Here is a 16,601-nt window from a genome sequence, read left to right as displayed (position 1 = left end):
GAGCTCCCCCTAGTGGTGACTGCAGACAGGATCTTATCATGTATCTCTGTATACAGGGAGCTCCCCCTAGTGGTGGCTACAGACAGGATCTTATCATGTATCTCTGTATACAGGGAGCTCCCCCTAGTGGTGTCTGCAGACAGGACCTTATCATGCATCTCTGTATACAGGGAGCTTTTCCTAGTGGTGACTGCAGACAGGATCTTATCATGTATCTCTGTATACAGGGAGCTCCCCCTAGTGGTGTCTGCAGACAGGACCTTATCATGCATCTCTGTATACAGGGAGCTCCCTCTAGTGGTGGCTGCAGTCAGGATCTCATCATGTATCTCTGTATACAGGGAGCTCCCCCTAGTGGTGACTGCAGACAGGATCTCATCATGTATCTCTGTATACAGGGAGCTCCCCCTAGTGGTGACTGCAGACAGGATCTTATCATGTATCTCTGTATACAGGGAGCTCCCTCTAGTAGTGGCTGCAGACAGGATCTTATCATGTATCTCTGTATACAGGGAGCTCCCCCTAGTCGTGACTGCAGACAGGATCTTATCATGTATCTCTGTATACAGGGAGCTCCCCCTAGTGGTGGCTGCAGGCAGGATCTCATCATGTATCTCTGTATACAGGGAGCTCCCTCTAGTGGTGGCTGCAGTCAGGATCTCATCATGTATCTCTGTATACAGGGAGCTCCCTCTAGTGGTGGCTGCAGACAGGATCTTATGTATCTCTGTATACAGGGAGCTCCCCCTAGTGGTGACTGCAGACAGGATCTTATCATGTATCTCTGTATACAGTGAGCTCCCCCTAGTGGTGACTGCAGACAGGATCTTATCATGTATCTCTGTATACAGGGAGCTCCCCCTAGTGGTGGCTGCTGACAGAATCTTATGTATCTCTGTATACAGGGAGCTCCCCCTAGTGGTGGCTGCAGACAGGATCTTATCATGTATCTCTGTATACAGGGAGCTCCCCCTAGTGGTGACTGCAGACAGGATCTTATCATGTATCTCTGTATACAGGGAGCTCCCCCTAGTGGTGACTGCAGACAGGATCTTATCATGTATCTCTGTATACAGGGAGCTCCCCCTAGTGGTGACTGCAGACAGGATCTTATCATGTATCTCAGTATACAGGGAGCTCCCCCTAGAGGTGGCTGCAGACAGAATCTTATCATGTATCTCTGTATACAGGGAGCTCCCCCTAGTGGTGGCTGTAGACAGAATCTTATCATGTATCTCTGTATACAGGGAGCTCCCCCTAGTGGTGGCTGCAGACAGGATGTTATCATGTATCTCTGTATACAGGGAGCTCCCCCTAGTGGTGGCTACAGACAGGATCTTATCATGTATCTCTGTATACAGGGAGCTCCCCCTAGTGGTGACTGCAGACAGGATCTTATCATGTATCTCTGTATACAGGGAGCTCCCCCTAGTGGTGGCTACAGACAGGATCTTATCATGTATCTCTGTATACAGGGAGCTCCCCCTAGTGGTGTCTGCAGACAGGACCTTATCAAGCATCTCTGTATACAGGGAGCTTTTCCTAGTGGTGACTGCAGACAGGATCTTATCATGTATCTCTGTATACAGGGAGCTCCCCCTAGTGGTGTCTGCAGACAGGACCTTATCATGCATCTCTGTATACAGGGAGCTTTTCCTAGTGGTGACTGCAGACAGGATCTTATCATTTATCTCCGTATACAGGGAGCTCCCCCTAGTGGTGGCTGCAGACAGGATCTTATCATGTATCTCTGTATACAGGGAGCTCCCCCTAGTGGTAGCTGCAGACAGAATCTTATCATGTATCTTTGTATACAGGGAGCTCCCTCTAGTTGTGGCTGCAGACAGAATCTTATCATGTATCTTTGTATACAGGGAGCTCCCCCTAGTGGTGTCCACAAAAAACAAACAGCCTTAATAAATCTCCACTGTCTAAGCTGTGGATTTGGAGCTCTGCCTGATATAATGATACATAATCCACCATGGATGAAAAAAGAGAATAAAAAGATAAATTTGAGTTTTCCATAAAATAAAATCTCTACAAATCCGATGTTCTCGCCATGAATATGCATAGACCACATAAGAATGTATAATATGTTGCAGCAGATCTGATGGGGGGGATGACGGGCAGGACAGCGCGGCCTCAGTCACCGGCACGATTAAAAATCCTCGCTGTGAGGTCGGCGGTCTAATTGAATGTCATATAATTCACACTTCCCTCGGATCGGTCGGCGTGATACCATCTCCTGTCCGCCGGAGGATTTACAGAACATAATTGCTTTGTTGTTGGGATAAATTGTGATTTTTTTCGGGAGATACTTTGACGTTGGACACTTTCGTAATGAAGGAGGGTATGGAAATGATGGAGGACGCAGGGGATAAATGACGTGACCCCGAAAGACAAGAGGCGGAGGACTGCGCCCATCAGGTGTATGGGACAGCTGTAGATGATACATTGTATCATCACATGAAGAGGATTGTGCACAATGTAGCAAAGGGGAGAGGGGAACTGCAGCACATGGTCAGGGACTAAAGGGGGTGTCCACAATGATTTACTGTAGGCATGGGCTTCCTTTGCTGGATCAGCGGCTCGGATGGCAGGAATAAAAGTGTCGAAAGCATGGAAGTCATTGGGCTCCATCTCTGCTTGCTGTCAAGGAAAGGGAAGATATAAGACTAAACAAAGCCGCTTTTCTGAGCGGGCCGCCGGGGGTGATGGATGCAGGACTCTTCCTCTGCTGACAGGTAAAGTGCACTCCGCCGCGCTCGCTGCGTCCCCATCAGCAATCCGAGCCGAAGAAATCTCAACATTCCCTCATTCTCCTGAGCAAGCAAATTCTGCGAGCGCCTTAATAGGGGATGTCACCGCACGGCGACCCGCAGAACGGGACAGATTAATGGCTTCGCCCGGACACCGTGACCTCTATCAGGGCTCCGGTTTTCAGTTAATATTAAGCACGATGGGATCTCAAGTGTCTAAAATAAGGAACTATATGTACGAAGAGCAAGAAAGGATTTAAAAGGGGAAATCAGGGTTCAAAAGAATGCGTGTCCGGAGCTGTAATCAGAATTCTGCAGAGAAGGATTAGCACGAGCACTTCTGTCAATCATGAGCTCTTTCCGCCAATCAACACATTCCCTCTCGATTAAGTTTGACATCATTAAATAACTGATGTCATTGATGCCTTCACTGGCTGCGACCGCTGCAGCCAATCAGTATTCCGTCAGCAGAGGAAGTTCGATGGGAATCAAGAGCGCAATACTTATTTAAAAATAAGTCAATCATAAACTCTCCCCCCCAATCTCCTGGAACTCCGCACCTGCAGAATTAAATTTCCCTACAGCGCCACCTCAGGTGAAATAAAGTATCTCACAGTGGCCATTCCAACCGATGGTCTGTCCGAGAAAAGCAGGAAAGAGAGAAGCTCTTTGCAGCAGGAGATCCCGGAAAGAAAACACGCCTATATTTAGCTTTGATTCCCCACCATATATAAAAAAAATGGAGGACCCCTTTAAGAACCTGGTGTGAGCTGTGCCTCCCCTTTAAGTCCCTGACTATAGGATTACCATATTTTATGCTATGGAGAAAGAAGAGAAAAATAAAGAAATGCAAGAAATTCTCTCCGACCTACAGCGGGGTTTGCGCCACGTGTGACCCGACCGCGGGCTCCTCGCTGGTAATTACTGGAAGCTGCAGATCACCGGCGGCAGAGAACATCCTGCCTGATTAATTCACCCCAGAAATGGATACAGGTCCCCGGAGAAAAGACCCCGGACGCTCAGGAGACAGAACTAAATAATAAGTGCCGGGTACGAGGGGCCGATACTTAGAGAATACACTGGTGTGCGCTCACACAGGTGTACACCGCGCTGCCCCTAATGCAGGGTCCGGGGCTCACACAGGTGTACACCGCGCTGCCCCAAATGCAGGGTCCGGGGCTCACACAGGTGTACAGCGCGCTGCCCCTAATGCAGGGTCCGGGGCTCACACAGGTGTACAGCGCGCTGCCCCTAACGCAGGGTCCGGGGCTCACACAGGTGTACAGCGCGCTGCCCCTAACGCAGGGTCCGGGGCTCACACAGGTGTACACCGCGCTGCCCCTAACGCAGGGCCCGGGGCTCACACAGGTGTACAGCGCGCTGCCCCTAACGCAGGGCCCGGGGCTCACACAGGTGTACAGCGCGCTGCCCCTAACGCAGGGTCCGGGGCTCACACAGGTGTACACCGCGCTGCCCCTAACGCAGGGCCCGGGGCTCACACAGGTGTACAGCGCGCTGCCCCTAACGCAGGGTCCGGGGCTCACACAGGTGTACACCGCGCTGCCCCTAACGCAGGGTCCGGGGCTCACACAGGTGTACACCGCGCTGCCCCAAATGCAGGGTCCGGGGCTCACACAGGTGTACAGCGCGCTGCCCCTAACGCAGGGTCCGGGGCTCACACAGGTGTACAGCGCGCTGCCTCTAACGCAGGGCCCGGGGCTCACACAGGTGTACAGCGCGCTGCCCCTAATGCAGGGTCCGGGGCTCACACAGGTGTACAGCGCGCTGCCCCTAATGCAGGGTCCGGGGCTCACACAGGTGTACACCGCGCTGCCCCAAATGCAGGGTCCGGGGCTCACACAGGTGTACACCGCGCTGCCCCAAATGCAGGGTCCGGGGCTCACACAGGTGTACACCGCGCTGCCCCTAATGCGGGGTCCGGGGCTCACACAGGTGTACAGCGCGCTGCCCCTAATGCGGGGTCCGGGGCTCACACAGGTGTACACCGCACAGCCCCTAATGCGGGGTCCGGGGCTCACACAGGTGTACACCGCACAGCCCCTAATGCGGGGTACGGGGCTCACACAGGTATACACCGCGCTGCCCCTAATGCGGGGTCCGGGGCTCACACAGGTGTACAGCGTGCTGCCCCTAATGCGGGGTCCGGGGCTCACACAGGTGTACAGCGTGCTGCCCCTAATGCGGGGTCCGGGGCTCACACAGGTGTACAGCGTGCTGCCCCTAATGCGGGGTCCGGGGCTCACACAGGTGTACAGCGTGCTGCCCCTAACGCGGGGTCCGGGGCTCACACAGGTGTACAACGTGCTGCCCCTAACGCGGGGTCCGGGGCTCACACAGGTGTACAACGTGCTGCCCCTAACGCGGGGTCCGGGGCTCACACAGGTGTACACCGCACTGCCCCTAATGCGGGGTCCAGGGGCTCACACAGGTGTACACCGCACTGCCCCTAATGCGGGGTCGTGCGGTGTACACCTGTGTGAGCCCCTGGACCCCGCATTAGGGGCAGTGCGGTGTACACCTGTGTGAGCCCCTAACGCGGGGTCCGGGGCTCACACAGGTGTACACCGCACTGCCCCTAATGCGGGGTCCAGGGGCTCACACAGGTGTACACCGCACTGCCCCTAATGCGGGGTCCAGGGGCTCACACAGGTGTACAGCGTGCTGCCCCTAATGCAGGGTCCGGGGCTCACACAGGTGTACAGCGCGCTGCCCCTAATGCGGGGTCCAGGGTTCACACACAAGTGTACAACATGCTGCCCCTAATGCGGGGTCCGGGGCTCACACAGGTGTACAGCGTGCTGCCCCTAATGCGGGGTCCGGGGCTCACACAAGTGTACACCGCGCTGCCCCTAATGCGGGGTCCGGGGCTCACACAGGTGTACACCGCGCTGCCCCAAATCCAGGGTCCGGGGCTCACACAGGTGTACAGCGTGCTGCCCCTAATGCAGGGTCCGGGGCTCACACAGGTGTACAGCGTGCTGCCCCTAATGCGGGGTCCGGGGCTCACACAGGTGTACAGCGTGCTGCCCCTAATGCGGGGTCCGGGGATCACACAAGTGTACACCGCGCTGCCCCTAATGCAGGGTCCGGGGCTCACACAGGTGTACACCGCGCTGCCCCAAATCCAGGGTCCGGGGCTCACACAGGTGTACAGCGTGCTGCCCCTAATGCAGGGTCCGGGGCTCACACAGGTGTACAGCGTGCTGCCCCTAATGCAGGGTCCGGGGCTCACACAGGTGTACAGCGCGCTGCCCCTAATGCAGGGTTCGGGGCTCACACAGGTGTACACCGCACTGCCCCTAATGCAGGGTCCGGGGCTCACACAGGTGTACAGCGTGCTGCCCCTAATGCAGGGTCCGGGGCTCAGATGAGAGCAGTCAGGTCAGGCTGCAGCGGTCATGTGTGAGAAGCCCACCCCCCATCCTCGGCTGCCTGGGGGTAGTGTCAGCTAACATCGGGGGCTATATTTAGGATATTGATCTTTTCGCTGTTCTTGACCCCGCAGGGTCACATGTAAACAGAGCGACCAAATATAATGTCAACCATGGACGACTCAGAAGACCCCCAGGAGCAGGAGGAGACCGAAGAAACAAAGTATCAGAGTCACATATAACAACCAGGGAACAATCAGAACCTGTAACAGATCAGGGAGAGCACCGGGATAAAGGTCACTGAGAACAACACTAACAGCAGAATAGTGAGCGCAGCTCTGGAGTATAATACAGGATGTAACTCAGGATCAGTAATGTAATGTATGTACACAGTGACTGCACCAGCAGAATAGTGAGTGCCACTCTGGAGTATAATACAGGATGTAACTCAGGATCAGTAATGTAATGTATGTACACAGTGACTGCACCAGCAGAATAGTGAGTGCAGCTCTGGAGTATAATACAGGATGTAACTCAGGATCAGTAATGTAATGTATGTACACAGTGACTGCACCAGCAGAATAGTGAGTGCAGCTCTGGAGTATAATGCACAATGTAACTCAGGATCAGTAATGTATGTACACAGTGACTCCACCAGCAGAATAGTGAGTGCAGCTCTGGAGTATAATACAGGATGTAACTCAGGATCAGTAATGTAATGCATGTACACAGTGACTGCACCAGCAGAATAGTGAGTGCAGCTCTGGAGTATAATACAGGATGTAACTCAGGATCAGTAATGTAATGTATGTACACAGTGACTGCACCAGCAGAATAGTGAGTGCAGCTCTGGAGTATAATACAGGATGTAACTCAGGATCAGTAATGTAATGTATGTACACAGTGACTGCACCAGCAGAATAGTGAGCGCAGCTGTGGAGTATAATACAGGATGTAACTCAGGATCAGTAATGTAATGTATGTACACAGTGACTGCACCAGCAGAATAGTGAGTGCAGCTCTGGAGTATAATACAGGATGTAACTCAGGATCAGTAATGTAATGTATGTACACAGTGAATGTACCAGCAGAATAGTGAGTGCAGCTCTGGAGTATAATACAGGATGTAACTCAGGATCAGTAATGTAATGTATGTACACAGTGACTGCACTAGCAGAATAGTGAGCGCAGCTCTGGAGGATAATACAGGATGTAACTCAGGATCAGTAATGTAATTTATGTACACAGTGACTGCACCAGCAGAATAGTGAGTGCAGCTCTGGAGTATAATACAGGATGTAACTGACGATCAGTAATGTAATGTATGTACACAGTGACTGCAGCAGCAGAATAGTGAGTGCAGCTCTGGAGTATAATACAGGAGGTAACTCAGGATCAGTAATGTAATGTATGTACATAGTGACTGTACCAGCAGAATAGTGAGTGCAGCTCTGGAGTATAATACAGGAGGTAACTCAGGATCAGTAATGTATGTACACAGTGACTGCACCAGCAGAATGGTGAGTGCAGCTCTGGAGTATAATACAGGATGTAACTCAGGATCAGTAATGTAATGTATGTACACAGTGACTGCACCAGCAGAATAGTGAGTGCAGCTCTGGAGTATAATACAGGATGTAACTCAGGATCAGTAATGTAATGTATGTACACAATGACTGCACCAGCAGAATATTGAGTGCTGCTCTGGAGTATAATACAGGATGTAACTGACGATCAGTAATGTAATGTATGTACACAGTGACTGCACCAGCAGAATAGTGAGTGCAGCTCTGGAGTATAATACAGGATGTAACTCAGGATCAGTACAGGATCAGTAATGTAATGTATGTACACAGTGACTGCACCAGCAGAATAGTGAGTGCAGCTCTGGAGTATAATACAGGATGTAACTCAGGATCAGTAATGTAATGTATGTACACAGTGACTGCACCAGCAGAATAGTGAGTGCAGCTCTGGAGGATAATACAGGATGTAGGGGAGCAGGGGGTCCAGGGTTCACATGCGCCATCAAGGACAACATCTGCAAGGAGTTTGTATGTTCTCCCCGTGTTTGCGTGGGTTTCCTCCCACACTCCACAGACATACTGATAGGGGATCTAGACTGTGAGCCCCAATGGGGACAGTGCTGATAATGTCTGTAAAGCGCTGTGGAATTAATGGCGCTATATATGAGTAACATAAATAAGTAACTCAGGATCAGTACAGGATAAGTCGGCATTCACAAGGAAAACGAGACGCCTTGGGCAGAGATCGTGACAGTAATCCCAAAAAATGCCTTCTGACAGATAACTGCTGCAGTAATCATTGACATCACAATAAATCGCGTGCAACATTGTATCACACAAGCAATAAACAGGAATTCTCAGCACTCACCTGATCGCAAGAACGAGGGCGACAAAGATACGGTCCTGTCGACCAGCTGCGCCATTTTACTCGACTGCATTGGGACCAACCACAGACGTCTCAACCCAATTGGGCGACAGGTTAGTAGCGGTTAGGGGCAATTACAGTGAAATTAAGGTGTTAGCGGCTGCGTTACAAGAGAAATCCGCAAAATGAGGAGCAGAAGAAGACGACAGAAGGAGAGAAAAACAAAAAACATCACTCAGGTGTTAATCACACACGGTATACAGTGCACAAAACACAGAAACCCCAGCTCACGTCAGGATGCCGTAAAGTGTGAACGCTGCAAAATTTATCACGGGTTCTGGGATTGTCAGCGCCATGACACTATATGGCATCCTAAGGAGTGGGGAAATGTGATGGTGTAAAAAAGGGGTCCAGTCCGGACCCCCCCAACTCAAGTCAGTCTACTACATACTTGTGGCCAACATTACAATTTCAATGTTAGATTGGTGGCTTTAAGGAGCACTCCGGATAAAATGGTGTCACCCCTGATGGAAGACCCCCAGGAGCGCGGAGCATGACACACGGATTATTTGTTTGTCATTCTCTGCCCCTGAGGAACTAACTTTTTTTTTCCGGAGTGTTTCTTAAAAATGGAAGACATGATTGGTTAATGACCATGTGATCACTAAGAAGTCTGTGGATGGGGGTGATAGTTACCAGCGACGGAGCGCCAACCCCCCGTGGGTAAAGCCGGGTACACACTTAAAGGAGCCGGAAATCACCCCAGATATTTCAAGAGCAGGACGGTGACTCAAATCCCTGTGTTGTGGCCCCTGAATGAGCCAGAAGTTATATGAAGTTCTGCTGGGTGGGGGGCGGATTGGTCTTCATAAATATGCACTTAAGGCCCTACTAATAATCTAAGGTTCCTTTTATTACTCCGCTGTGACCGAGGTCAGTAAACAGCCAGCACAATGGACCCAGCCCCTGTGTGTACCCAGCTCATCCTGGGGAGGGGTGCAGGTTAGGGAACAATGGGGCCACTGCAAGTAATTGTGAGATCATCGATGTGACGACTTCTAGAGCCACAATCACTGGATCAATGAGCTAAGAGTCAGGTCTTACCGGTGATTTTACATAGGACTGCAAAACAGCTCTGCGACATACAAGACACACAACCGGGCCATGTAACTGTGAGAACTCCTCTTGTATTGTGCTTGATACATTTCCAAATATCACAGCGGCTGCACCCAACGATAAACCGCTCCGCCCGGGAAATAAAATAAAGCGGCCGTCCATCCAGGCCTCGCTCAGATTTTTATATATATATTGAAAAAAAAAGTGTAAAATAAACGATGCAAAATAAAAATGTGTCCAAATTTGCACCTATTTATTTGCCAGAAAACTGGAGCAAGAAGGTGAGTTAATTCCCCACAGTGTTTATTAGAAGGTGGCACAAGGGGGTCCGAGCAGATGGACCCAATAAAAATATCCTAACAGCACAAAGACGCCATGTTCTGAGTGATCGCAATAACCATTCTATGAAGCAGGGCTCTCCCATCGCTGCAACACTACAACTCCCAGCAGCATGCCCGAACAGATTATAGTCAAAAGAGCATGCTGGGAGCTGAAGTTTTGTAACAGACAGGAAGCCGCAAGTTAGGAATAGTGAAAATGGATTCCATTATAAAAAAGGTGATGGCGTATACGATGTGCCGTCATTTCACGATCGGTGAGGGTCCGACCTGTGGAACCGGGAACGATCCGGAAAAAGGATCAGTGCTGGTGTAGCGCCGTCTCCAGCTCTTTCTACCTATAAAATTCAGGCTGGCAGTAAGTGAAGGGGGGTCCCAGGGAAGGCCGAGCCGTCGCCAACCCGATCGTCCGAGGGGGCCGAGCCGTCGCCAACCCGATCGTCCGAGGGGGCCGAGCCGTCGTCAACCCGATCGTCCGAGGGGGTCCCGAAGGGGGCCGAAGCCCCCTGATCATGTGACCCCACATCCTGTAGATGATGTGACTTCGCGGGTCGTCGGTCTATGTGATGGACGCGACGCTCCAGGCAGCTGCAGACCCCACGTGCCGCGCTCCGCGGTGATGGTCCCTTGACATACGATAATCGGGGGGCACACGACACGTAACCAGGGGCGACGCTCATACACCGCACACTGTCAGGTCACACGCGGCGTCCGGACGTCGCATTGTGACCACTGGATCGATTATTCGAGTAATAACAGACTCTAGGGAAAGGTAAAGACGCAAACCCTGCGTTTCCATGGCGACAGTTGCTATCGTGGGTGACCGCTCACAAAATGTAAGATATATAAAAATGTATGTGACCAAAACCGTAAAAGAGAAGCCACAAAGGACGACATGGCCGGAGGGGGCGACAGTGGGGGCCCCACACAGCACAGCACACAGGGGCCACATGCGGGGCCCCGCACACACACTGCCCGGGGTGCAGGGGGGACACTCGCACACAGCACCGCCTCCTGCCCGCACCTGAGCGCCTGGACCGGGCCCGCAGCTCCAGCACCTTCCAGCTCACGTCCGCCAGCACCTGAGCCATGACCGCACTCCACAGTGTTGTGCCGCTTCCAGGCCGCCGTCCCGGCGCGTGGTGACGTCATTACCCGGAAGTGCTCTGTAGACAGACGGCGCTGCTGCTGACAGCCGGGATGGAGGAGCTCAGACTCCCGCTCCTGCTGCTGCTCCTCTTCGTCGCCGTGTTACCGCTCCGGGCCTCCCTGAGGAACGTCACCGGGGACGTGCTGGGCGCAGACTCCCGGGGGTGGCTGGCGGCATTCGGGGACTTCAACGCGGACAAACAGACGGATCTGTTCATCGTCAGAGGAGGTGAGAGGAGGCGGGCGGTCCTGTGTGACAGCGGAGTGTCAGCTCCTGGGACCAGTGTGTGTGTGCACAGCCCCCTGTGCGCTATAATCCGCCTCCTTAAAGGAATTGTCCACTTTGAGAAAATCTCCATCCACTGCTGAAGTAAATAAAAAAAAGTGCCTTCCTCCCTCTCCCTGGGTCCACTACTCATTCTCCTCCGCTGCCTGCGGTGCTGACATCACATCAAAAGCCAATCAGCAAACTGCGCATCTGCCGCGTACACGGTCGCCCTAAGAGCTGCAGAGCTCATGGTGGACCTGGGGAGGGTGGGGGGATATTTACTTTATTTGGTTTTATAACAAACTGCGGCTGAGGATGACGACTTTCTGAAAGTAGAACTTGGGCGAGACGGAGCCAGGGATGAAGACGTTACAGGACGGACGGAGGGCCAGGGTGGGAGCTGCACCGAACCATGGAGGATTCCACACTGATGTGTGTCGCCTTTAATATATGGCCGCCCCATAAGGTCCCAGATTGGATTGGCGCATGTGTGGAGTGTCGGCTCCCCTATCAATCTATGGGGTGTGTTAGTGCGCATTCACACTGGTGACTGTGTCAGAGCATAAACAGACATCAGAAGTTATTCCTCCTATTACCTGTGCAGTATATTCACCAGCGTAGACCCCCAGAGGGCGACACAGCAGAAGGTGCACTACCTGGCTACTATCATTTTAATGGCAGCTTTCTGGGGTCTGTTCCATCAGTGATTCCGGTCAGAGACTCCGCCCGGATCTGGTGGCGACGGTCAGAGGCCCCCGCCCTCCCCACCCCGGATCTGGTGGCGACGGTCAGAGGCCCCCGCGCTCCCCACCCCGGATCTGGTGGCGACGGTCAGAGGCCCCCGCGCTCCCCACCCCGGATCTGGTGGCGACGGTCAGAGGCCCCTGCGCTCCCCACCCCGGATCTGGTGGCGACGGTCAGAGGCCCCCGCGCTCCCCACCCCGGATCTGGCGGCGACGGTCAGAGGCCCCCGCGCTCTCCATCCCGGATCTGGCGGCGACAGTCAGAGGCCCCCGCACTCCCCACCCCCCTGATCTGGCGGCGACTGTCAGAGACCCCCGCGCTCCCCACCCCGGATCTGGCGGCGACTGTCACATTACAATTGAAAGTATAGTTCGCTGTAGAGAGTGGTAAAGAATGATGCGTAAGAGCAGTTTGCTGACATCGACAACCCTGGGGAGGAGACAGAAGGTCTAGTCCATCAGTCCATCTCGTTTGGTGCTGTACTGAGAGCCTGAAGGAGGGGGGCCGGGGTTGGGACCCTGGGTCTCTTGAGGCCGGAGATGTGAAGGACGACAACAAAGGACAATGTCCTTTAGGTTTCATGATGGAAGCACTGGAAGATGTGTGATACGGGTTTCCCTGTGCATGACGGGCGTCACTAATGTCCTTTATCATCTGGGTGATGATCTTCCATTGGTTGGACACATAGGTTTCATCTCCTGTGACTTGTGCAATTTTTTGGGGATATTCCAATATTTTATAATCTGTAATAAGCAATTGACATTTGTTTATTACCTTAAAACGATTAAATAGCTTAAAAAATAGAAAGTTCATTTGTATCAGATAGCAAAATACAAAGTGAAGGAACAAAACAGATAAGTCCCATCAATATTTGGCGACCGCTCTCTACCTTCACCAGCGACCAGTGGGACCAGTTACACCCTTTACTGTCTGGAGACGTCTGGGCACAAGTTGTCTTTGTGGAAGAATTGCAGCCAGACGTTCCACGTGTAAGCAAGGACAAGTGACTAAACTATGTACAAAACACTGGAGCCGGGGTGCAGAAAATGTGAAGATTAGACCTTAACAGAAGCAGTTTGTCCATGAGAGCAGCACAATACTGAGGGTCCGCAGGAGCGGTGGCGCGCGGTGGAGGGTCCGCAGGAGCGGTGGCGCGCGGTGGAGGGTCCGCAGGAGCGGTGGCGCGCGGTGGAGGGTCCGGAAGGTTTGTGGCTACATTTTCAGGATATGGATCTGTGGATTTGGTCAGGATTAATTGTCCTCAGTGCTGAGAAATCCCAGCAGATAATTATCCATCATGTAACACTATCAGGGAGGAGTCTGATTGGCTCCAAAGTTATTCTGCAGCCAGACAACGACCCCCCAACATCCAGCCAATATCATTAAGAACGAGGACTCAGGGAAGTGATGATCCGGCCCTGGAGCCCTGATGTCACATCATCCCGTCTGTCTGGGGTCACATGAAGGATCTGCACAAGCCTCGTACACAGAAGATCTGGGGTCAGTTCCCCAAGATGTTTGGCAAAACCTTCTTCTGAGATCCTTCATAACCTGTGTACAAGTGACGAGAAGAAGTGAAGCTTTGATGCTGTTTTGAAAGCAAAGTTTTTGCTTTATAGATTTGTATTTTGTTCATTCAACTTTATTTTTTGACAATGACAAAATGCAAACTTAGCGCTTCTATTTTTGAAAGCTTCTTATTTGACTCCATTTTTTTTCCCACATCTCACTTTTACTCGGTACAACTTTTCCTGTCCTGTATACTGGGTGTAGTTCTCGGTGTCTTTATTAATATCTAGATATGATCACTGCACAGTACCACTTCTTCTGTGTCTCTTAGGCCCCCTTCACACGTCAGTATTATACCTGTGTCATCCATTTTTTTCCAGTATAGCTTAAGAAAAAGCTTCTCCTATACCTTGTAATGTAAGGCCTCCTTCACACATCTTGGTGGTTCTGGTACTGGAAAAACCAGTAACGGTGAGATCCGCGGTACCTGTCTGTGTTTATCATTATGTATGTGTGGACTAAACGTGTGCTATTTGTGTTGCACCCATGTGCCACGTACTGGAATAGAATGCACAATAGAAATCAAAGATTTTTTGCTGTTAAAGATGTGCAAAGATAGAGAGAGTTAGATAGTCCCCTCTATTTTTAATAACTAGCAAAGATAAAGCAGACAGCTGTGAGCTGATATTAGACTGGGAAGGTCCATGGTTATCTGGCCCTTCCCAGTCTGATAATATCAGCTCACAGACCTGTCATAAGGCCACGTTGACACGATCAGTATTTGGTCAGTATTTTATATCAGTATTTGTAAGCCAAAAGCAGGAGTGGAACAATCAGAGGATAAGTATATTAGAAACACATCACCACTTCTGTATTTATCACCCACTCCTGGTTTTGGCTTACAAGTACTGATGTGAAATACTGACCAAATACTGAACGTGTGAACGCGAACTTAGGATAGGTCATCAATGTCTGATCGGCGAGGGTGCTCACCCGATGCCCAGGGATAAATCTTTGGCTGGTGTAGATTGCCACAGACATTTAAAGAAGTGAACCAAAGCCTGCAACTTTTCCATGCGTCATTTTTCTAGCTCTCTGCTTTTGTCCTTGTATGTTTTTCCATTCAGGGGCTGAATATCTTTACGGATGTAATCCTCACAGCTGAGGGTTTGTTACAGTGATATCCAGTCTGTGCTTGTTCCCAGAGGTTTCTCCATGTGCTGAATTTACATCAAGGATGGTGAACCATAACCCCTAGTGTGATGGTTGTCGGTGAATGTAGTGAGTTGTAGTTCTATCATTATTTCGTGCTTGGTCAATACGATGAGTCCTAACCCTGGGATGTTATATTAGTTTGTATCCATGTCTTTAAGGTGTATATGTCAGGTCTCCACGTGCCCTCCACACCCTGCCGTGCCTGTGAGGTGGACTGTTTGTTTTTGGGGAGGTGAAGAGAACGAAGCCGTCAGCTCTTGGCAAACAATCTGCAGCTCCTGCGCCCGGCGTCCGGGCCTCTCGTTCGCCCGGCGTCCGGGCCTCACCTACAGCAATATGCACATATCTGTTATCCGCTATCCCTGTTAAAGTGGAGCATTGACTGACGTTAAAACAAGTTATCACCGATTCATGGGCTACACAGGATAGGTGATTACTTATTGATCTTTTGGGTCCGAACATTGGAAAACGCACCTATCAGGACACTTATCCCCATTTTAAAATGCAGCGACAGGTGGGACGTCTGACCGCAGCTCTATTCATTCTCTTGGGGGCTTCCAAAAAAGAGCAGCGCTCACAGCCACTGTGGGAATGATTGGATCAGTGGTCACATCTCACATGCCGCTCCAGTCTAATAGGGAGAAAAGCTTCACATTCTGCCGATTCTGTGCCAGCAGTCAGACCCCCACCAATCAATATTATCACTGATCCTGTGGAGAGGTGATTACTTGTTTTCACCAGAGAACCCCTGTAAGTGCATCTCTGACGCTCTGGTCCAAGTATTTAATCTCTAAGGCCACGGCCCCACTATCAGTATTTGGTCAGTATTTTTTCATAGAATCATAGAATGGTAGAGTTGGAAGGGACCTCCTGGGTCATCTGGTCCAACCCCCGGCTCAAAGCAGGATTCACTAAATCATCTTAGATGTCTGTCCAGCCTCTGTTTGAAGACGTCCATTGAAGGGGAACTCGCCACCTCTCGTGGCAGCCTGTTCCACTCATTAATCACCCTAACTGTCAAAAAGTTTTTTCTAATATCTAATCTGTGTCTCCTCCCATTTAGTTTCATCCCATTGCTTCTAGTCTTTCCTTGTGCAAATGAGAATAAAGATGATCCTTCTACAATGTGACAGCCCTTGACATATTTGTAGACAGCTATTAAGTCTCCTCTCAGTCTTCTTTTTTGCAAGCTAAACATTCCCAAATCCTGCTGATCCTGATGATGCTCCAGAGGTTCTCAATGTGGTTGAGGTCAGGGGAGCATGGGTGCAACACCATAAGTTTGTCCCCTTTTATGCCCATAGCAGCCAGAGATGCAGATGTGTTATGTGCAGCATGAGACGGGGCATTATCATGCATGAAAATGATCTTGCTGCAGAATGCACGGTTCTTCTTCTTGAACCATGGAAGGAAGTGCTGTTTGAGAAACTTAACATACATTATGGAGTTCATCTTTACCCCTTCAGGGATCCTAAAAGGGCCGACAATCTCTCTCCCCATGATTCCAGCCCAAAACATTACTCCACCTCCTCCTTGTTAGCGCCGTAGCCGTGTTTGCATTGGGTGTCCATCAACCAGCCATCCTCCACTCCATCCATCTGGACCATCGAGATCATTTCATGCATGATAATGCCCCGTCCCCGCTAAGGGTTAACATTATTCGGACCTGATCTAATCAGGTCCCGATGATGTCCCCTGTCAGAGCTACTGCTCTGCACTG

The 16,601-nt window shown here is 51.1% G+C and overlaps 2 protein-coding genes across 4 annotated transcripts in view; one reads left to right on the top strand and one right to left on the bottom strand.

Moving 5' to 3' along the window:
- PHKB (phosphorylase kinase regulatory subunit beta) overlaps positions 1-11,173 on the bottom strand; it is a 103,938-nt gene extending 92,765 nt beyond the window's left edge. For 2 of the 3 annotated variants that reach the window (XM_073659675.1, XM_073659674.1), the window contains exons 1-2: positions 11,021-11,173; positions 8,546-8,702 (exon numbers count right to left, since the gene is read on the bottom strand). In XM_073659675.1, the coding sequence (XP_073515776.1) occupies positions 8,546-8,615 (70 nt within the window). In that variant the 5' untranslated portion in view covers positions 8,616-8,702; positions 11,021-11,173. The remainder of the gene's footprint in view (positions 1-8,545; positions 8,703-11,020) is intronic. The other variant, XM_073659676.1, reaches the window with a different exon arrangement.
- The window catches only part of ITFG1 (integrin alpha FG-GAP repeat containing 1), a 146,162-nt gene continuing 140,676 nt past the window's right edge, over positions 11,116-16,601 (top strand). The window contains exon 1 of the mRNA XM_073659677.1: positions 11,116-11,374. Within this exon, the coding sequence (XP_073515778.1) occupies positions 11,197-11,374 (178 nt within the window). The 5' untranslated portion in view covers positions 11,116-11,196. The remainder of the gene's footprint in view (positions 11,375-16,601) is intronic.

This window comes from Phyllobates terribilis, unplaced genomic scaffold (assembly GCF_046119375.1).
Source record: "Phyllobates terribilis strain yellow unplaced genomic scaffold, ASM4611937v1 Scaffold_14__1_contigs__length_39327217, whole genome shotgun sequence".
NCBI lineage: Eukaryota > Metazoa > Chordata > Amphibia > Anura > Dendrobatidae > Phyllobates > Phyllobates terribilis.
Note: the sequence above shows the minus strand (reverse complement) of the source record. Positions and strands in the feature narration are given on the sequence as shown.